At 39.2% G+C, this 23,642-nt stretch overlaps 1 protein-coding gene across 1 annotated transcript in view; it reads right to left on the reverse strand.

Annotated features, from left to right (window-relative positions):
* The window catches only part of PARD3B (par-3 family cell polarity regulator beta), a 1,020,734-nt gene that overhangs the window by 597,933 nt on the left and 399,159 nt on the right, over nucleotides 1-23,642 (reverse strand). Inside the window, exon 3 of the mRNA XM_032859992.1 lies at nucleotides 13,406-13,577. Coding sequence (XP_032715883.1) covers nucleotides 13,406-13,577 — 172 coding nt within the window. The remainder of the gene's footprint in view (nucleotides 1-13,405; nucleotides 13,578-23,642) is intronic.

Genomic DNA, 23,642 nt, shown 5'->3' on the forward strand with positions numbered 1-23,642 from the left:
AATGTACTGAATTGTGAACACCTTGAGGGGAAAAAAGTATATTTTAATTTCTATTTGATTTCTATATTTCAATAGGTAAGTTCTATGCAAATCATATAATCACCTGTTAACTTTAAAGCATTTTTGATCTATACCAGCATCTTATTTAAAAAAAAAAAAAAAAGGTCACCTAAGAGACACATGGACTAGATATTTGTGCTGCTTGATCTCCATGTTGCTATCCAGGCCACTTTTAAGCCCTGTTTTGGCTGCCAAGAGGCTGACTTCCATTCAGTAACTCAGTCCATCACACTGGCCAGTTTCCCTTTTGCTGCCTATTGGGTTTGGCCATTAGGAAGGACCATCTGGAGATCAGAGGATAGGAACAAAGGGGTATTAGGATGTTTATCCCCCACTGTGTTCCCCCCATCTTTTTGAAAGTGGCAGCACTGGGCAACTTTAAGATCACAGGTTCTGATCCCTAAGGACCTCTCTTCCACATCTACAGCTCTCACCAGACTGGTAAGGATTTACTCCCCTTGCCACTTCTGGGCGTGGGCTGATAAGGGTTCTCCCAATCTTTTCAGGACTTGAGTGCCTTACTTTCATAAATAATCCCATTATTAAACTGTCTTCAAATGCACCTTTGAGATGCCATCTGTTACTTATTGGCACCCTGAGTGCTGCAGTGTTCTAGGTCAGTTGGATGAATGAAACAACATTACAAATAAATTCTTCTTCCCTTGTGTAAAGCTAGTGTCAGACATAAGCAGCATGTACTTACCGACTGTAAAAGAAAATCCTCATGAACAACATGCTGACTCAGGGTGAGAACATGAAAGTAAACACTTGAATTAAGATAAAAAGATTCAAAGCAATTACCCTCCTACAAATCTCTAAAAACAAGCGCCAAGGTATTATATGAAAACTGCAGCAATTATACTATTTTGATTAATGTCCCTGAGTATTACTTTAACCTCAAGAAATCATTTTATCATTTATCTTTTAAGACTAAAGAGAGGAAAAACAAATTTAATTTTACGGCTTAGGAGAAGGTATAAGATGACCAGAGTCTACATTTATGAGAAAGAGAGAACACAGAGTCAAGGGTTAAAAGTGGGGAAAAGAGAGAACAAAAAACCAGACCAAAACATTATTATTTAGATAAACACAAGGAGATTTTACAATTTTCTGCCAAATGATCAATAATAAAGTTAGCGATAAAAATAACAGTGACTTACCACTTATTACATGGCAGGCACTATTCTTTTTTTTTTTTTAAGATTTTATTTATTTATTTGACAGAGAGAGATCACAAGTAGGCAGAGAGGCAGGCAAAGAGAGAGGGGGAAGCAGGCTCCCCACAGAGCAAAGAGCACAATGCGGGGCTTGATCCGGACCCCGAGATCATGACCTGAGCCGAAGGCAGAGGCTTAGCCCACTGAGCCACCCAGGTGCCCCAAGGCAGGCACTATTATATGTTTTTTATATATGTAGATACATGAATGCTTTTGATGCTCACCAACAACTCTATTCAGTCATTACTGATATTACCTATGATCTATATATAGACACACATGCAACATACACATTTATATGTGTATATATATATATGTGTATGTATGTATATATGTATATATAATGGAATACACACACACACACACACACACACACACACACACACAGAGGGGGAGAGAGAGAAAGAGGTTTTTTAACATAAGAAACTGACACATACTGAGGTTAAATAATTTGCCAAAGATCACCTAGTTGTAAAGGGGAGAGTCATATTTGACCTATGCTTGTGCTCTTAATTTCTAGACTATACTTTGGTAAATATATTTACATACTGTTTCATCTATATCCTTCTTTATCCCTTTTGGAATTAATGTTCATTAAGATACTAGAGAAAAAACAAAGTCAAATATATTCAGGCTGCATTCTGCATACTAAGAAGAGAACCAATTTTTAAGAAGACATGAATCATAGACAAGAATTCTGCCTAACCTCACATAACTTTTCACCTTATAAAGACAGAACATTATCATATCACACTTATGACAACTACCAACAAATGTTAAACATTATTTTTAAAAATAGGGCAATAAGGGAGTCAAGGAAGTTCTTTTAAAGAAAATTAATTCTTGAGTAAGTTTTTGAAGAAGGTGATAATTGGTCTGAAAAGGAGAAAACACACAAAATTTGTTCTCTCAACTTCTCTAAGGAAATCTTCCAAGATGGTCAAGATGCTCCTTCTCAATACCGTCTATAGTGGTAGATGAATTCCCATATAAGACAGTCATATTTAGACAGTTTGGACACTCATATGGAGAATGGTGTTTTGAGTAAGAATAGAGGGACTGAAAAGAGAGCTTTAACTTTCTGCATCACATAAATAAATCAGGCTGAGATATAGCTTATAGATTTGGAGAAGAAACCATCACCCTTAGGAGTCCAGTCAGTAATTTATATGGCACTCAGTGAAAAAAGCAGCAAGGAGTGGGTCACTGACATCTACCTCCTGTCTAGGGTACAATTAACTCTTCTGAACAGTGCATTTACTGAAAGTCACTAGGGTAGAAGTCTGATCTCTAACTTTACCATCTAAAATTAAAAGAATACATTTGACTGGGCTGTCATTGGGAAGAAGGTTAGATAGATGGATGGATGGATAAATATTCATCCATCAACCCATTAGGTCCTTGAAGAATTTCCTTGGGAAGTACAGGACACTGTTAGTGGTGATGGAAAGATGTGGCATCCTAGTTATTTCTGATCACCTAATAGGAGATAAAACTAACAGTTTTATCCCAAAATAGTAAGCAAAAATTGCAGAATCACATATAAACCACAAACTTGAAGTTTTATTATTTCCAAAACCTCTCTGTCAAACAAAGACCCAAATAAAAGGCAATTAACCAAGTTTGGGGAGACATCGTGCATGACTAATGGCACACGGCAAAGCTCTTTGTGCACATCTAAATCTACGTATCAGGTAAGGCCTTCTCCAACTATATAAGGTTGTGTAATTGTATGCTCTGTGATATTATAACCAGAGTTGTAAATTATAAAAATGGAAACCTAACCAAGTTAAGAGATTCACCCAGTAATTTATTTTAAGTCAACTAGATTGCTAGGGAATGAGAAAGCTGCTTGGGAATGAGTTCATGGCTCGTGCTATTTTATATTCCTCTGGTAGCCTAGCGTAATACTTCTCCTCTATTGAGCTAGCAATAAATAATTATTGATTACCTGAAGTCAGTGACAGGCACACCATCATCTTCTGTAGCAATGACATCAGATAGACTGATTTCCATAACTACATTCTTAAGCCCAATCATCAGAAAAGAGCAGATGTTAGCTGTGCAAAGGCTGAATTCCCGGCCATGAGGGCAGTTAACTGTAACACCCAACTCAAGTCGTGAGGTCAAAGGACATTATTCCTGAACTGTGACTAAAATACAAAGTTTGCCTCATGCTTTCAGGTCTCTGAGGCAGAAAGTCTATTTGTTTTAAAAACAGAAGGAGAGCTTAATTGATCATCACAATTCTGCAGAACCAGATGACACAAAGCCATTCAGCTTGCTGCCATCCATGTCATTTTTCAGAACAAACAGTGCAAAAAGGTATGGAAATGCCATTCTTATCAACAGTTTCAAGAAACATGGACATTGAGGCAATGGCTTTTTTTAACTAATATCATCTTAAAACACCAACTACAAGAGCTATGATTTTTAAATAGTTTGTGGTTAGGCAAGAAGTCTTCTAACTTATTTTCCTTGATCATGCCATACTCCAAACACATGCATTAAGTAATCCTAGCCAAGCCTTCCAAATAAATAAAAAGAAAATAAGCAAGAAGTATCACATAATTTCCTTTAATTTTACACACAGGAAAAAAAAAAGTCCCAAATGTAGAGTCTCATATTTACATAGAACAGTAATCAAGATTTTTCTGATATTTTTAGAGGGTTGCCTGTATTTTCTCAGTTATAAAGATTTTCCCATTAGGTCCATGAGTAAACAGAATGGGCACCATTTTGTGTGTAACGTATGATAGATGCGTTGTTTCAATGATAAATTGACAGACGTGGTGGTCGTATCTGGGAAGTTGTCTTCTTTTATCTGGTAAACATTTTGAAAAGGGTAAACACAAGAGAGATAGCTTTCTTATGGCAATTGCTAAGCAAAGGCTGTCGCCTTTTCTTATCACCTCGAGATGTGAAAATGAAGAGATCAAGCTGTTTCAGTACTTTTACTTTCATTTAGCCAAATCAAGATCATAGCAAAATTTCCAAGTAGGTACGGCACAAGGAACTAAGCAAATATGTGTACACTGGGGCATAATTTATCATATGGCTTTATCAGATAAAGCAAATGAGAAAATCCTGAGCCAGTCATAAAAGCGTGTCCAACTCTGAGTGACTTGTCCTTAAGATGGATCTTGTGTAAATAATTAAATTAGTCCCCCAGATGGGTAGAAAAGGGGGGAGGGAAGTGTGTGGGCATGAGCACACACACACACACACACACACACCCCACACCTTAAAGGCTCAAACCTTACACTTAAGTTGTTAGTATAAATGAGGCTTTACCATATTCTGAATTATAGCAAGATTCCTGAATTTCACACTGCAAAAGAAAATCAGCATGATTATCATAAATAATTTGATTAGGTGTGATTAGAAATTTATGAGAAATGTAATCTTCAGTCACAAAGAATTATACATTTAAAAATCTGAATCCTATTGTTAGGAATGTTTAATACAGGTAAGTAATTTAAAAGCATTTTGAAAAAGGTTTATGGAACCTTAGAAGGCTCTGAAAAGCAGAACCTCTATCCAGAGAATGGAGGACCATTCTGTCTGGTGCTGTCTGGCTGTCCCAGAAAGGAAGGGTTAGAAGAAAGGAAGATGGGAGTTGTGATGGCGGCTGGGAAGGGAGTAAGAAGAGACCATGGGTATGTGTGCGTGCATGTATGTGTGTGTGTTGGGGGGTTGGGGAGTGGTCTTCCCCTTCTTTTATTAAAAGAACAAACAGCAAATGATTTTATCAGTGGCCCAAGGAACTATGAAAAGTTGAAAATGACAGTATGACTGAAAATATTTTCACCACACAGGGAGTAGGCCTTTGCAAACATGGCCTCACTGGATTTACTATTAAAAGCAGTGTGCAAGAGAGGCCTGAAAACCCAGGGGTCTAATATCAAGTGAGCGGTAGGAAGGTGACCTTTCATTCCGTTTGTTTATGAGAGGATCTGCAGACTCTGTCTCAGTGTGGGTCCAGCATGGGCAAGAGGCCAAAGGGGAGATGGTGAACTCGGCAGATTTTTTTGTTTTTGTTTTTTGCTTTTTTTGAGAACATATAATCAACTTAAGAAATCTATGCTGGACAAGAACAAGAGTAAAAGCTTGTTTTTTATATGCTATCTGACATTTCTGGGTGAATGGCTAAGTGCAAATCCCCTTTAATATTTTTTTCTATAGAGTACAACCACCTTAGTACCAATTTAAGTACTAAATTTAGCCACTGGATAGAGCACACAAAGGAGAATGGAAGCACATAGTAAAAAAAAAAAAAAAAAAAAGACAAAATAAAAAGCAAAACTTGATAGAAAGCAGAAAAATGAAAATAGCAGTTCTGTTAGGATGATGGTAATGTTTTTTTCTTGTTTAATATTCTATAACAATAAATAATATCTCACTTAAAAGACATTTATAAGAATACAGAATATTTTCAAGCAAATCTCACTGTTATTTTTATAAAATGTTATAAACTGATTGCCTGTCTATGAAGTGTGCCTGTATGGACCATTCATCTGCAATTACTTAGAAAAGGTAATGCCAAGTATGCTGGAAAATTCTTATTGGAACTATTACTCACATCTGTACTTCACTAACAGAAACAAAAATGACTCCTGTGTGGTAATTACCTTTTAGCATTTGTTCAGGAGTTGCTTGTCTTTAGGTATTGATTTTATTTTTTCATTCAACCAAGTACCTCGGGCCGTTTCTGGAGTATTAAAACATTTTTAAATATTCAATATATAATCTGACTCCCGCCACTCCTTGCAGCTTTCACCTACTGTGCAAACAAACTCAAATAAAAACCAAAACATTGGGAAAAGAAGAATGATGCCAGAAACGGGTTAGAAACGCCGTGACCTCCTTCATCCCGATTTAGTCACTGTCGCACCAGAAAGCATGCGCACACTTTGTTGACTCTATGGCTGTGACTGATTGATGATGGCCTGGCAAGGTTACCATAGCTAATTACAACATCATTCATCTAAGCCTGCATGGGAAGAAAATACCGGGCTCGCAGGGAAGAAAAAAAGTTTAAGAAAGAAAAGCTATTCTGTAGCTGTTAACTTTTGAATAATCAGTCCCTACAGGAAACAAATAAGATGAAACCCAATGACCAAATTATGACTTATGGTTTCATCCAAACAGTTGCCTGGTGATTTCCACTCTGGTTTCACAGCCCACAGAGGAGAGCTTCCAGCAACGAGGAACCCGCACATGCTTGTACGCTTTGTAGTCCAAATTCAAAGGCTCTGGCAGAAGCCTGGCCCAGCCCCGGGCTTTAGTTCTGCTATGTGTGTGGTGTGACTGTGTTTGTCTAGGGTCAGATGCCAATACTTAAACTCACATTATGGGCACAGCAGCTACTTACACACTGCAACCTAATTAAAGGAATAAACTTCCCCCTTCTTTATTTTTTCCTGAAGATCAGTGCCATAAAGGGATTTGGTTTCCTTGAAAATTCAGACAAACGTTCCCATATGTTTCCCTTATGAAGTAAATGAGTCAAAATCAGATAGAAAACGGTCACAATTTCCAACACTAATCTATGGCTATATAATTTTTTTTTTCTGAGAACTACTGAAAATAAAGACAAGGGAACTCAGTGTTTTGAAAATAATTACATTATAACAAACACACAATCATAATTTCCATTTCAGTTTTGAAGCACAAACACACATGGAAACAATAAAGCGTCTGAGGCACCTTTCAGCTTTCAAGTCTCAGAAGTAAGAATCACTTTCAAATAGAAAGTAAGTTCATCTTCAAAGTTTAACATACAAGAAGAGAATAAAGCTAACGCTATTTCAACTCCAAACTTTAATCAGATTGCTTTATATCTGGGTAATATAGATCACAAGACTGGCAACAACCAAGTCCCAAATATGTTTTATCCTGACACACTGTTCAAATTACACTGCTAAAATAATTATAACTAAAGAAAATATTTTCTCACGTAAGCTTGAACCCAAAATAGCAAGTTTCTGTCAGGAAGTACTGAAAAAAATTATCAAAGGATCCAAAATACAACTACTAATTAACTGGGGCCGTGGTGCAGAAATTGGCAGGCGCACGGAGTCAGATTCAGCATGGTATGAATGAAATTCTCTTAAATCAGTCATAGCCCATTAGGGCAAGCAAGGTGTATCTTATAGACAAGAAAACTGTGGGGCAAGGAAACATGGTAATGACACATCACAAAGTGACCCAGATGGTCCCAACTCAAATACCCATTTCTATGGAAATGACAAATGTGTCCTGATTTATTTATTTATTTATGTTTGGAAAGATGTGGTCCTGATATAGATTAAATGATTTACCTGGGAACACTGCTAGATCAAATACTGTAGGGTCTGGGACCAGCTCCACACTACTGGTTCTCAAGGGACAAGGATGGGCCAGGCTTGGGGCCATGATCTCATGATGTCTTCTGCGCAACAGTAGAAGGTCAGGTACCACAGATCTAAAAGCAGCACAGGAACTACTGACCGGAAGGCTAAAAGACCCTTACTCTTCCAAATTTCAAACTTAGTGTCCTAATTTGTCTGATGTACAGAAGGCCCTATGTACAGATACTTGAAATGTCAAAAAGAGTACAACAGTATCCGCAACACAGAAAAGAAAATCACCTCCATATCCCATTAGCATACTGGTTTTGGTGCACTTAACCCCCCAACACACACACTTGAATGCGTGCAGGTGTGTGCAAACCTTCAAGGGTTGAGGAGACGGAAGTAAATTCTTTTTTTTTTTTAAACTTAGAGAAGGATTTAAAGGAAATTTTCTCCATCTAATTTTCTGGTCTTTATTCCCTTATTACCTTTTGACTTATAGCTATTCATAGTATCTATTTATTAATTTACACTCTATCTCAATTCCAAAAGGATATGAGGTGGTATTTTATCACATACAGTATTAAAAGACATGGTAATTGAAATCTTCAATTAATCCCCAAAATGTCATGAAGTTGAAAGAGCGCTGTACTAGAGGCCAACAGACACAGGGTCCGACTCTTGTTCTTTATCCAACCATTTATTTGACATCAGAGCACACATTTGCTTGTTTGTAAAATGATGTCAATTGTCTAGAGAACTGCTAATTATGAAATATTAAGGAAATTAAGGAAACTTCCAGAACCAGAATTTTACAAAAGCTGTCGTCAGGGGTACTAAGAATTCTTGAGTAGAAGTGCGTTTCTTTACAGTAGGACTTCTAAAGGGCATTAGGATTCTCTGTTGCCTCCTCACCAGCTTTCTGTATTCCTTTCATCCCTTGTTACAGAACCTGGACTGGATCCTGGCAGAAGACCCAAGTGCCACGCAGAGACTTTGGAGGATCGGAGGTTTATGTAACACCGGCGGGCAAGGAGGAAGTTGTTCTCCAACGGTCTGAGCCCCAAGCACAAGCAGGGAGGGGAATTTATACCCTTCTACTTCTGCATACTTGGTACTTTCAGTGCGCATGGGAAATGGGATAGGAAAGAAGACCCCGGGAGGGCTTTGAGAAAGAGACTGGAATTGCCTTGCTGGTTTGGTCAGCCATCTTACAGTTTTTCCCTATCACCCTGAAAGCTTAACCAATCCTATCTGTACAAAGAGTGAATGTGAATAAATTAGAAGAACATCTAAGACTTAAATGCTCAGTGAATGTCATTTGCTAATTAACTACAATCACATAGTTGCTGAGATCCCAAAACATGTTCAGAAGTACCATAGGGCTCCAAAGAAGACTTGGAAAATTCCTGAACTGGGTGATTTTAAAGTCCAAGTAAACTCTGTGGATATCATTTTGTGCTGTTCTACCTAGTGTTTGTTCTACCGTGTCTCTTCTTTTAAATATATTTTTAGGGTAGCAATCTCTAGGTTATATTGTAGGAAGCACTGGCCTATTTCAGAAACAGACTCTTAAAGTGTTAGCCCAAACTAGTAAATCATTCTGCATCAGGACTTAGTCATTTAGCATTACATTAGAAAATCCATTGTGGTGGGGGCACTTGGGTGGCTCAGTTGGTTAAGCATCTGACTTTGGCTCAGGTCTTGTTTTCAGGGTCCTGGTGTCCAGCCCCTTGTCGGGCTCCCTGCTGAGAGGGGAGACTGCTTCTCCCTCTCCTTCTGCCCTCCCCCAGCTCATGCTCTTTCACTGTGTCTTTCAAATAAATAAGTAGAATATTTAAAAAAAGAAAACGAAAATCCATTGGGAAAATAAATGTAAGAAATAATTTAGATGAATGAAGTTAGAATTATGTACTTTCCCAATTGATCTGAAATTCCTCCTGTAAATAAAAATATATACCCCATTAGCTTACAGGGTATATACTGAACCCTTTTAGGTCAGTAGAAGATTTCTTCAATTCATCTTTGTAACTCATTATTGTTGAATGAAGTATTGGGAAATAAATTTATTGTATACCTAGTGTACTACCTTCAAGATGTACACAAGGCTTTATAAATACAATCGTATTTGAGCCTGAATTTAAAAGGTGCATACAAATTCCACCAAGTAGAAAAGAGGCAAAGGGAGGATCAAAGAGAAAAAGTTCCTCTACAAGCACAGAGGCCTGAAAGACAGCAAATTTGGGGAATGGCAAGTGGTTCTTGGTGCCTACAGGTTAACGTAACTGTGAAAGAGTGGCCAGTAATAAATGTGGGCAGCGAGGAAGTAGGTAGGTCATGAAGAGCCTGTAAATAAGAACTTCTGGCATATTCTGTACATAAGTATTTCATCTTGGAAGAAAAAGAAGAGGGGCCAATCTCTGTATGCATACAGGGAATGTTGTTGGCTTTTAACAGGATATTATTAATTATCATCTTGTGTTGGACAATGACAGAAAAATTATACTAGATATCAAGCATAATTTTATTTCAGATACCAATACAATACAAATTTTTGTTGATTAATATGACCTAATCATAAAATGTATTGATTCCTCCTATTTGTCAAATGGTAGCTTGGTAAGAGAGATAAACATGTAAGCTGATAATGATTAAATTCCTCATCTTCTTGAATGGGGCTCAAGAATTTGACAATCCCTGTGTCTGCTCTACCAGCCTATGCAGACAAGCCCCAGAACTAGAACCGCTTCCAATGGCCTTGGGAGCGGAGTGGGGAGCGGAGGTGAAGAGCTGGGGCTCTGGTGGTTAGCATTTTATGCGCAGGCTGTTATGATGAATCACTGGGACACAAATGCTACTCCCCCTCTAGCCACCCACCCCTTTCACCTAAGCAGGATCTCAGACAGGGTCTGAGAGCACGACTGGTCCCATCCCCTCGGCCGCCTTGAGCATTGCCTCTGCTGCCAAGCAAAACCCTCCATACTCAGTTGACATCTGCCCCATCTATGACCACACCCTTCCCCAAGGCAACAAAAGGAAAGATACACAGAACAGGCAGACGCCAAAGCAGGCTGGGTTGCTTCCTCTACTTACCCTGAGAAACTTGACAAATGTTTTCTCTTCTTTGCTTTTAAAGTTCCAGAAATGAAAAGTACTCAATCTGCTGGACCCATGAGGGGGAGATAAGGGTTTTGTTTTTTGTTTTTTGTTTTTTTTCAAGTGTTCATCCCTGCCCAGATTCCTCCCGCTAATTCCAAGGAACCATCTGCATCAGGCTGCTAATGAGTTTGGACGTGGCTCTCCGCACACGAGGAAGCCACTGGAAGTTGTTACGCAGGGAGTTATATAATCGGATTTGTGATTTAGCGAGACAGCTCTGGCAGAAGCTGGGATGGGAGAAAGCAGGCCCTGTGACGAGAGAGGTCAGCTTGAAGCCTCCGCGATGGTCTGAGTGATGCTCAAGCTCTGTCCAGCTGCAAAGGTCGTGAGGTGGAAGGAAGTAAGGCTGGCCGGCGAGCAAGGGGAAGATGAGGTGATGCCAGGGCTTCAGAGCCCATGGCTGGGAGGCAACACTGACCACCTGGTGAGGAAGGTTAGCTAATCTCATCACCTCATCCACAGTACTAGAGACATGGATCTGAAGCCGGGGAGGTAAGCACTTTCAAGATTTGGATACATATTCACAAAGTACACCCCAAAAAAGTCCGTCAACTTATTCTTTCACTACCAGCAGATTGGAGGCAGCAAAGAAAAAAATGGTTCCTGACACTGGAGCCAGAAAGGGTTCAAATCTTGACTTTGCCATGAAATCACTATAGGATTTTTGGATAAATTACTTTTAGTACTACATGACTGTGTCCCCACCTCTTAAATGAGGGGAGTAACAAAACCCAGCTAAGTACCCTGAGGCTTAAATGAGCTGTCATGGAGTGCCTGGGTGACTCAGTCTGTTAAGCATCTGCCTTCGGCTCAGGTCATGATCCCGGAGTCTGGAATCAATGATTCTGGGATCCTGGGATCCAGCACCACATGGGCTCCCTGCTCAACGGGGAGCCTGCTTCTCACTCTGCCTCTACCCTTTCACCCCCTCCCCTGATTCATGTAAGCGTGTGTGCCCTCTCTCTCTGTCTGAAATAAATGAAATCTTTAAAAAATTCCCTTAAAAAATGAGTTGTCATGAGCAAAGGATTAAGAACACTTGCTGCACTGCTTTGAGCTCAGGGCCTGGCATATAGTCTCCACTAATAAAGATTTTTCTCTCTCTCTTTCACCAAACATTAGTACTAAAGAAGTAGAAAATTCACTTTCAAAGAAAAGGAACCTCAGCTTACTTTTCTTCCTGATTTCAACATTATGTTGCTCAGACAGTTCAACAAAAGAAGCTGAGAAAGCTTAAGAAAAACGACCCCCCCACACCCATCCCCACCTAGAGAGCTCCTAAGGGAAGGCAGAAACAAATTCCCCAGCACAGGCTACTCTAAGGTTCAGCCTTTTGAAGACCACACAGTGCTTGCTTATAAATAGAATATTAAAACAAGTGAGAGCAATTTTCTCCTTTCGTCTTCCCTTATTGCCTAATTTCCCTCCCATCCCATTTGCATAATGGATAAAAAGGCATTCATTATGCAAATGAATGATAGGGCGGTGAGGATGCTGCAGCCACAGACCTCCTCTGTGGATGGGGAAGCTGCCACGGAGCCCTGGGCTGTCCGCACGCATTCCAGAACATCGCGTCACTAGCTGGGTTTCCAAAGGATAGAGGAACATCAGGAAGATTAGAGGTCATAAATTTCCACTTGGTTTATTATAAAAGCGGCACCACAGATGCTTTCCAGAAGATTAGTACCAAATACGGATATTCAGGATTGTGGTATGTAAAATAAACTTTCCAGTCAACATTTTGCTTCAGATGGGAAAAAGCCGGCTCTCTGCAGGACTTCTGTGATTTTAAGCGTACACTCTGCTTTGCAAGGGAAAGATTCCCCTCGCACAGTAGTAAAAGCCTCTGTTCTTCTACCTGGAGAACTAACCTATCTAACAGGTGCTCAGAGCAGTCTCAAAACATATGCACACCTTCAACAGGAATGAAAATTTGTTCTAAGTACCAAAATGTTAGCGGATTTTCAAAAGCTTCATGCTGTGAAACTGACCTAAATTTACCTCCGAGAGGTATCACCAAAAACTGACATTGATCTTGGAGGTGTAAATTCACTGAAACTTGAGAAGAATGTTTATTTTTCTCCCAATGCCTTCAAGACAAAAATGAGGAATTCTGAACAAAATTATTGGGTGGGTCGTTCTTGTGTGAATAAATCAGTAGGCTAGAATTAAGAGACTAACTTCAAAATGTTTTCCTGGAAGTCTGAGATACATAGTCTGAGGAGAAAAAGAAGGTGGTTCAAACAGAAAGTGACCTTTATACCTAGTCTGAATTCCTTGATAAATGTTAGCTTTTGCCAAATGACACTTTTCAAAGAGTTTTTTTTTAAGTGACCCCCCTAGGGTACAGATGAACCCCATCACTTACAGACCAGCCTGTCCTGTAGGATACTTCAAGACCACGCAATTCAGATCCACCCGTCATTCAAGGAGAAAACAAAACAAAACAAAACAAATGCATCCCCTTGTCTGAGTGTCCACAGCTACAAAGAGCTATGTAAAAATAATTTAAAGACAAATCAGATTTTTCAAGAAAGATACTAAGAGGACAAGTCATCTTGTAGAAGCCACTCATAATCAGCAAGATGACGTATTTCAAGCAAGTGAAGAACATAATAGTGAAGATACACATACCTAATTTCAGAGCAGAAGGGGTCACTTCAATTTCCCCACCAATTGGTTTAAACGCAGCCAACTGGGCAGCCACTTCCGTCTCAAAGGCATCTGGGCTCTGCCGGCCTGCAGGGTTTCCGCTGGGGCTCTCAATCTTGTGGAGTGGTTCTTGTTCATCAAACACAGCAATCAGCTACAAACAAATCCAACCACACTAATTACTTTGAATGGCATGCATAGCACACAACACTGTTTCTAGCTGATTGTGATCTTTCTTGGATTTTAAGGAAAACAGCCTCTGAAACCGTGTAACTTGAATGTTACTGTACCACAACTCCCAATTCAATATTACGTCTGAAAGGACCGTGGCAGGACTTCACTAATGGTTTGTCTATTCTTGAAATAACCTATTTTGGCTAACTCTCTTGAAGGAAGGAAAAGGCTGCCCCTCCCCTCACCACCTTTTCCAATATGCCAAAAAGGACTTCAGTATTTTTTTAGGACGGTTTCCAGAAATAAAAGTTGAATATGCAAAAGCTGAACAACAGATCTATAAGGTAAAAGAGGACATTCCAAACTCAGAGAGTTAAGATATTATGAAATCCATAATCATAGCTGCCCTTTTAGACACAATCACAACAAATGAGCGTGCATATTTCCATACAATGTGTTCACTTTGTGCACACAGATATCCCCTTTTGATACATCCCTTTAAATTTGTTCTCTTCCTTCATGACGCTATGTTGACTGGTTTAAGTCCAATGAACGTCAAGTCCAATAAGACTACACATCAGCACTTTTAACCAAATTATTTCCATCTTTGTCTCAGTGTTGTTTCATATGAGAACTGTTTCTTGTCATTAATATAAAAACATTTAATTGTCCACTTCCAAGTCATTTTTCATAAAGGGCAAGATGTCATAAAATATTCATTGCACAAACACTGCTGTACGAACAGTGAGGACAGTCCTGCTGAAACCGTATTTTTGGCCGGCAGACAGCACCACCATAGAGAGACCTCGCACACTGCTCATCGGGTGTTCGGGAGAAGTCCAAATGTGCGTCTAGAAAGCACCAAGGGGATGCTACTGTCAACCCGACAAAGAACAGTGTGTGCAAATCTGAAAACTGCTAGTAAATCTTCAGCTATTTTTCATTCATTAAATAAAGCAAACCTACTTGTGATTCAAACATTTATTCAGAAAAGACACTCGAAGGCCCATTCAGAGGGGAACCTTGTTAGCAATAGTATTAATAACACAAATGCAGGCGTAATCAATCAAAACATCATAAATTCCAAGTTCAGTCTTTCAAAAGAAATGAATACAATTAGGGATATGCAAATTGACTATTCAAAAATAATTTTCATAATTGACTACTCATTTCCAGTATGGAGACTTCTTTAATTGGAAAATCCAACAATCCTCTTACCACAGGAAAGAAATGCTACTCCCAAGGCATTATTTTTAATTCTTGAAATTGAGCACATACATTTCCTATTTTTAATTGGCAGTACTGATGAACTGATTTGAGAGGCTTAAATAGATTAATAATGAAAGATTATTCTAGTATAAAAATAATCAGTAGATCTGTATCTTTCTAATCATCTGGTCAGAGTGAAGAGTTTAACACTTTCAATCTTGTAAAGGAAAATAAAATCAATTTTTAAAAAGTGCTGGAAGTGTTATTTTTGTCACTTTTTTTGTGACATGATTAGAATTTCAGTTTTGCGTATTGGTGAATTCTAACACATCTGAGTGACATTTATTTTAATTGCCAATCGGCGAGGCAAAATGGCTTATTATACTGGTTCTATGAACACTTGTAGGTAAGTTAAGACTAGTACCTTACTTCTTCTCTTGCTACATCCTTAACTACTACTATATGCACTGTGCCTTAAATATTGGGGAAAAAAGATAAAAAAATAGAATAGCATCTAAAGCACAATACAGAATCTTAAAGCTGAAAACTCATAAATCATTACTTATATCTGTTATATAACCCTTCCTCCTCGAGATACTTTACTGTTTTCCATACTATCCTATCCAACAAGTTTATAGCATATGTAATAACAATGGCACACCTATGTAGCAAATGAGAGAACACTACAGTTCAGAGCTTCTGTTTTCCAAAAAGATAGACTAAAAAGTAATTGATACAAGAATCTAGTCTTTTTTAATTTTCCATCCAGGGTTTCAGACCACAGGGTGACTGTTTTCCAAAAAGAAAACTTGTACAAAGAGAGGCTCTGTTGTCAAATATATGTGGTTTGTCCATTAGGAGGTTATGTCCTAAAGAATATGCTGGACACAGAAAACGCAATATGTGATTCTTCCCAAAGATGATGCTAAGAAGAACTGGAGCACCCCCGAGTCTCACAGTCTGTCTCCCAGTCCCGTGGAGGACAGGAATGATCTCCACAGAGTCTACTCTGGGTGTGAGGATGAATGAATGAATGAATGAATGAATGAGTCTCTACTCCTGGAAAGAAGAGGTTCAGTTCCTGACTCTGTGGTCCCCACAAGGAGTCATTGGCTCCATCAGTGCTGGCTGCTAAGTGACTCTCCGTGCCCTCTTCACCTCAATACCCACAACACACCACAACTTACACTCGCTTCAACATCGACAATTGATTTAAACTGTACACACTGCAGGCGCTTATCAGCTAGATTACTTGACTCATCAGAACATCTACCTTCCTGGGCAACAGAGTTCTTAGCAGACAGGGTTACAGAGATGCATTAATTAACATTAAACCACTGTTCTAGTCCCTCCACAGAAGACATGTGATTTCCAAAGTGTCCAGTGCAGGAAAATGGCCTCCCCTCCCTGACCTTAAACTCATTACAAATTACCTTCCCCACACAGATGAGATGGACGTGAAAGAAGGAATTCTATTTAAAGTTTTCTGTTGTTAAGTTTTCACCTAGACTAAACTTCTAAGGCATGTGGAAGATTTTTCACTGACATCGTACGGACGGTAGTAACCTAAACGCTATGCAAAATGCAAACAGGCAATATTTCATTTGGACGCCTTCTTCTTCTGCTGCCTTATCCATCTTCTGGTGACCCTTCCGTTCTCCTTCTGCAATGCTGGTATTTTCATGACACCCAGTGCAACACCAACATTTCCCAAAGACCCCATAATCCGCGATCTTTTCACACAGCCATTATTACTGATCAAAACTCCTGTCCGCACAGATGTCCGTCAGTATTTCGGCATCTTATCCCCAGAGAGACACAGGAAGGTTAGTCCACAAATACACTATTCATTCTCCCACTCAAAACAAAAATAAAAACGAACAACCAAAAAGGCTTTAACAACTTTTTTGGGACCCCTACAGATACCATACCCATTTCTCAACTTTCCTTGAAAGCAAAATCTCAAACAGCTGTCCACAGAGCAATTTCCAGTCTCCCTCCTTCCCGTTCCTTGCTGAGACCACACTGGTCAGGCTCTCGCCCCTCTACTCCACAGAAACTGTTCTTACCAAGGTCAAAAACAATCTTTAGGTAGCTAAATCCCCCACTTTTCTGCTTTGACTTTAGGACACAGTCAATCACTACCTTTTTCCTTAAATTATTTTCTTCACTTGCCTTCCCGGACATCTTCAACTCTCGAGGCCCTCCATTAAATTTCCTTTTACTTATCTTCTTGTCTCTAAAAATGTGAAATATGTCTATATTATTTTTTTTGGGGGGGGCACCTTGTTTGTCTCATAGCATAGATGTAAGTATCTGTTGATAAATTCCAAACTTAAATCTTCAACCCGGAGATGCTTCTTGAACTCCAGGATCATAAGATCCACTAACATAACATGTGAAAAACTGACCTTCCAAAGCTCTTTCATAATCTTTATACATCCCAATTAACAGCACTCCATTCTTCCAATTGCTCAGGATAAAAACCTCCTATTAATCCTTGATGCCTTTTTCCCTCCGTTCCTCCCTATCTCTCATGCACCTCACACACACCAATTTGCCAACAAATCTCAAAATACAGTCAGAGTCTAACTGCTTCTCACCCCTCCATTCTCACCACTTTGGACCCCACTTCCAGTCTTTCCCATGGATTATGGCAACAATTTCCTGTCTGGTCTCGTCGTTTCTATCCATACTCCCTTTCGATTGTTCTCAACACAGCAGCCAGAGTGACCCTACCAAAACACAAGGCAAGTCATGTCTCTCCTCTGGTCATTTGTTTTCTCATGTCCCAGTGAAGCTCAAGTCCTGGCAATGGACTTGGGTCCGTGGGTTCCTTGTGAAATTTCTGACCTCATGTTCTGAGTACATTCTCCCCTGTTCTCGGGATTCTATTCAGCTATGACTTCTTCTTCTTTGCCCTTGACTCAGTATCTTTGCATTTGCTGTCCCTTCTGCTGAAGCAGTCTCCCCCCAGTCACCTGCATGACTTGCTTCTCCATCCTGCCCATCTTTACTCAAACGCCACACTATGTGCATTGCAACACCACCACCACTTCCCATCTTCTCTTCCTTTTTCTTTGTAGCATTTATCACCCTCTCGATGTTTCATCTCTTCTTGTTTGTCTTAGTTATTGCCTGTCTTCTCACTGTACTAGAATATAAGCTCCAAGAAAACAGTGATTTTTGTCTTTTTTATCGTATCCCTGTCGCCGAGAATGGTGAGTATACACAGCAGGCATTGAACATATATTTGTTGGAATAAAATGAGGAAAGTGAGGCCAGAACAGATAGTAACCCCTAAGACAGCAACAGGATAAAAGACACCTGGATTTTTTCATGTGTTTTTAGAATCAACATTCAAATTATTATTTTTTTGTTAGAAATGAATGAGTATATGAATGAACACATGTACAATGAATACATTCCCATAAGATCCTTCGAGTGTCATTATCATTATGGCTGTTGTTTCAGTTTGGTTATTATGGGGAGAAATTCCTCATTTTTCTATTCAACACTGGGAGAAATTGCTTCTGCCACATCAAGCTCCAAAAATAGAGATTATGTGTGTTCTTTTTTTTCTTTTTCAGGCTCAATTTTGAAAGGGAGAATCTGTTTCTTTGGTGTCTGCAGGAGCGGGAGTGTCATGCTAGGGGTACGTGGCAGATGGAGAGGGAGGTAAGGTTAGCAGCCTGGCACCAGGCACTCCCTTGCCCACTTCCCTCCAAGATGCCACTTGGATGTACCTGGTGTCAAGCTTCCAGATGAGTGCCCCAACGTAGCTTGAGAACAAATGTAAAAAATAGACCTCCAGGGTAGTGGGGGCCTAGCCTGAGTGGGCATACCATAAGCTCACAGCCGAAGGGCTCAGATTTCAAAATTCATGTCTTACTTTTTGTATTCTACCCGCTTTCTGTTCTTGTTTCAAAACAGATTTTAATCTTAATTAATAGATTAATCTTAATTAAAAATAGACTTAATCTTAATTAATAGATTATTTTGTATTAATCTTTAATAAAGTTTTTCTCTTTAATTGCCAGTAAAATTAAGGCACCCAGAAGAGGTACAGTGTTTGTCCCTGTGTTTCATACCTCTTGAGGTCGAGGAGGAGTGTAATTCTCAGGAACACACCTATCCTGTAAACAGGACTTAGGAAAACACGGAAGGAGAAACACATTAATGTAGTGGGTCCAAATTATATTCACTAGCTAGATCTCAGTTGTGCATGTGGATGGTGTTTGCAATTCAAAGATGAGGCACTGGTTTTGGTAACTTCAAGTGTCCCCTGCCCACGGCTGAAGGTAATGTCACCCATAAACCTCACATTAGAGAATACTTCCCTCTTTTTCTCATACTCACCTTGTAAAGGTTAAAATAATGGAAAAGTCAACAATGAAAAACTCAAAGATGAAAGGAGACAGAAGAACTTTGGATAATTTACAACATCCATGAAACCTGAATAATAGACTTGATCAAAAGGGCCATGTGTTCTCTGCAATTTTACACCATCAATATCTCTTCAAGGACTCAGACCTGTTTTTAGACTCAAACAGCGAGACTATTACGATCAATGTCACTAGTAAAGGTGTGTGTGCATGCATCCATGTGTGTGTGTGTGCACGTGCGTGTGTGTTGAGGTAGTTGTGTGGTGTGTGCGTGTGCACACACGTGTGTGTGCTGGGATAGTTGCATGCATGTGTGTGGGTGTGCACACGTGTGTGTGTTGGGGTAGTTGCATGCATGTGTGTGTGTGTGCAGTCGCGTGTATTTGTGTGTTGGGGCGGGTGAGTTGAGTGGAGGTGGAATGTTAATTTCCTTGATAATATCCCTAACATGCCTAAATGCTTAGCACAGAGCCTGGTACACAACGGAAGGTTAAATGTTAATTCCTTTTCCTACCATAGCTACCATTCTCTGGCTTCCAGACTAAATCCCACTTGACTTGTTTATCCATATTCTGCTTTTACTTTGTTGCTTCTCTTTAATCTCTTTATCACAGGATTGACAGAGGAACAGAGAAAGCACCAAGATCAAACACATCAAATAGGTAATTTTTGTTCTTCTTTTCTTTTTTTTTTTTTCCCTTGCTCTTTTTTTTTTTCCCTTGCTCTTCATCACACAAGAACACACAACCCTTAGATGCGTACTGCTCTCTAGCAATACATGAGCTGTGCTGTCTATTTCCACCATAACTGGAAGCAATATACCAACGTCTTCAGTTTCTACAGTGACAAGTAAATATTTTAATAATAAATGCCATCAGGTACATTTATTGCAGAATCCTTCAATATTCATGATGTGGTTTGCTCTGTTATCAACCTACAGCATTCTGTCACTTTTATAGCCTGAGTTTTTATAAATCTGATGCTATTATCTTTAGCCTACATAGAGAATAAAAAAAGAAGGATCCCAATGCTCATAGAATATAATTTATGAAAGTATATTTTTTGTAGTAGTAATTACAGTAAGAAATACGTGGCTCTATTTTAATTACACGTCAAGTAAACTAATGTACTACTAAGAAAAGCTTATTTGCCATGTTGAGTTCTTTGGGTTAAACTGTTGAATTTAACAACATATTGCTATTTTTACTGTTTCATCCATATTCCATACTACTATCGAACAAAATTAAAAGACAAAGGAAAAAAACGAGGATCCTACAAAATAAAATTGGAATCATTTGTCTCAAATCTTAATAAACACAATTAAATCTAAGTAAGACTGTGAAATTACAACAATTTCACAAGTAGAGGAAAACACATTATCACCTTTGGGAAGAGAGTGAAACACTGCAGAATTTCATTTAAATGTATGCATCTGCTTGTAACTAAATAACAACTGGCTATGTGAGTTAATTTTATGCCACTTTAAACAAAAGTTTGAAAATAGGTGATCTTCCTTCATGGGATTTTGACAGCTAGCTAAAAGCATTTAATCCAGATTTTCAAAATTAGCATGCTCACATTAGCATCTTCATCAGATTCGAGCATCAAATCTTGCGTCCTCGGACCGAGTATGTAACAGCTCTGATTCTCACAAAATTCAATCAACATTCAGTAAATGAGATAAACCAATTTTCATCACCTCTTCAAACTGAAAATCCATAATAGGGACCTTCACAAACTTTACAGCTTTAAACTTCATTCTAAAGAAAATAACATTAATTTATTCAACTGTACTAAGAAACATATTTATTCTCATTGCTTTTTAAAGAGACAGCTGCCTACATCGCCTGTGATGACAACAAAATATGCCTATTAAAAAGCCCCCAATACTTTGGCCAAAACTACATTTACCTTCTTTAATTACGCAGCAACTCACTAAGAAGCCAGGTATGCATTAAACACACTATACTCAATCCTATTTTCTCTGGGACTGACTTAAGTTCAAGAGAATCCTGGGTTTGTTTTGTTGCATTCTTGACTTTCCTTAGTAGTCACAGCTCAGCGTTTATGAAACAACCTTCACAACTGACACCTAATATACACGAGGAAAGCCTGAAGACATTTTCCTCTGTGCCCTTCACCATCCATAGCCGTGTTCAGGCAAAAGGCTCCATGGAGGTCAGGTGGCAGCCTCCAAGCCCTATTCCTAAAGGCCCTCGGGGGCAGCAGTGGGATAAGCACACAGGTAAAGAAGCTTGAAGAAGTTTCAAGCATTCTGAGATAATACGGATGTCAGAGATTATAAGAACTCAATATATCTGGCTTTGTTAGTAATACTATTTCCTCTGTCTCTGAATTACACAGATTAAAAATGGCGGACACACAAGAAAGTGAAAGATCTTAAGGTTAAACGAGCTGAGAAATTCTCAGAAATGATGCCAATCCACTGCGCGGCTTTGCTTGCCATTAACCCAGTATATCACTGGACGTTCCTCAGTTTTATCCATTTGCAAGGGCTTCAAAGGTCTTGGGAGAATGTACCTTATCAGAAATGAAGGTATTTTTTAAAATGCATGGACACACGTACACACAAAATGGCTTTTTCTTCAAATTATTCTTAAGTAAATCACATGCATCTAGCCTGCATTTTTGGAAGAGTAGTCTTTTTTCAGGGAGTCTATCCGACACTAGAAAACATAAAAGAGCACAGGGAAAAATGGTTTTTAAATTACAAAGCTTACATACATTGATCGTGTCGTAAGATGCACCTAAGTACTATTTCACTGGCTCGGTGTTATTCTCCTTACTTCCCTCCAGTTTCTATTCTCTGTCCAAACCAAAGCTGTAATCATCTCAGAAGCACTCCTTTGGTAACTTCTTGGCCAAAGCCCAGCACTGCCACAGCCATCCATGAAGGCAGTAACTTCCTGGAATCTAAGGTTGATTCCTCCCAGCAGGGACTACTCCATCACAACAAAATGCCTCAGTGCCTCTGGCCAGGTCCTCACATCTCCACTGCAAAGGCCTCAGTTTGTTTCTGGCTTCCAGTCCAGCCCCTGATTGTGTACCCTCAACACCACTGCTGAAGTGGGCTTTCCATTATACAATCTGGCATGGTGTTGCTCCAACTTCAAATTCCTTATTATATATTATCATGGCTTCCAAGTTCCTCATATGAGGTCTTCCACGAGGCTCCCTTGTGTTCCCATGAAATTGTCTATGTCTCTATCATTACCCATCACACAGCCCAAAGATCTTGATTTACTTGCCTCCATAACTAAGCTACCTAGAAAAAACAAAACAAAACAAAAAACCTGTAAGTTATTTGAAACCATGAGTCACATAACTAAAAAATGCTTTTAACAAATAATTACACAGCCCTCATTATGGGCTAGGCACTGTTGTAAGTGTGTCCATTTCATACTCCAAAGAAACCTTATGAGAAAAGCTGTATTAGCCCCACATCACAGAGGACAGAATTCAAGTACAACCTGACTTCCTTATTTTTTTAAAGATCTTATCTTAAGTAATCTGTACACCCAATGTGGGGTTCAAATTCATGACTCTGAGATCAAGAGTGGCAGGCTTTACCGACTGAGCCAGCCAAATGTCCCTTCAAGTACAACCTGACTTTATATTCCAAGCTCCTAGTGGGTACTTGGCACAGGGAAAGGGGTTGAGTAAATGAGTGATTTACGTTCTCTGCTGTACCCCAGCAGAAAAGCAAAGCCTCTGTTATGTGGATGTCTAGATTTTTAAGGTGGATGCCATCTCCCCAAGTCCCGATTTTTCCACCCAATCAGGAATAAAGGTAACCTCCCTTACCATGTACACCTCTACAGAGGACAGAATAGATCCTGCCCATCCTTGAGGCTCAAAGTAAAGTTACATTTTACTGTTTTCCATCAAAAATCCACCTTGTGTATTATGATCCTAACCCCGTTTGCTGGTGGACTATAGTTAAGAACTTGGTTTTCTTCCACAGGAAACCTTCTGAAATTATAAAACTAATTTGTGCATTAACATACTTAGTTTCGAAACAAACACGCCCGTACAATGCGCTCCACTACATCTGACGCTTCGAAGAGCCCCGCTCATTTGTACTAATGACTGCAATCCAGGGTGTGTTGCTTAATTTTGTGGATTAATGAGTAAGCAATCAAACGTGATTTTAAGTCATGAATATAACAAACATACTATTCATTTATTTTGACAAGTATTTGAATTTATGAGACTTGGCTACAAATAGAACAGTCTATTTGGTAAAGGAAAAAAAAGAAAGAAAGAAACCTTTCTGCTTTTAAGACAACTCAGCAGCTCTCAGATAATAAACCTCTGCAGGGAATGATGACAAAGCCACCACCTTCTCAAGATAGATAAAGAATTGACAGGTCGATAGAAACAGCAATGAGGTCTTACTAGATCATGAGAGTTTCAAAGAGAGAATGTCT

Source organism: Lontra canadensis, unplaced genomic scaffold (assembly GCF_010015895.1).
Source record: "Lontra canadensis isolate GAN:19392208 unplaced genomic scaffold, GSC_riverotter_1.0 scaffold18, whole genome shotgun sequence".
NCBI lineage: Eukaryota > Metazoa > Chordata > Mammalia > Carnivora > Mustelidae > Lontra > Lontra canadensis.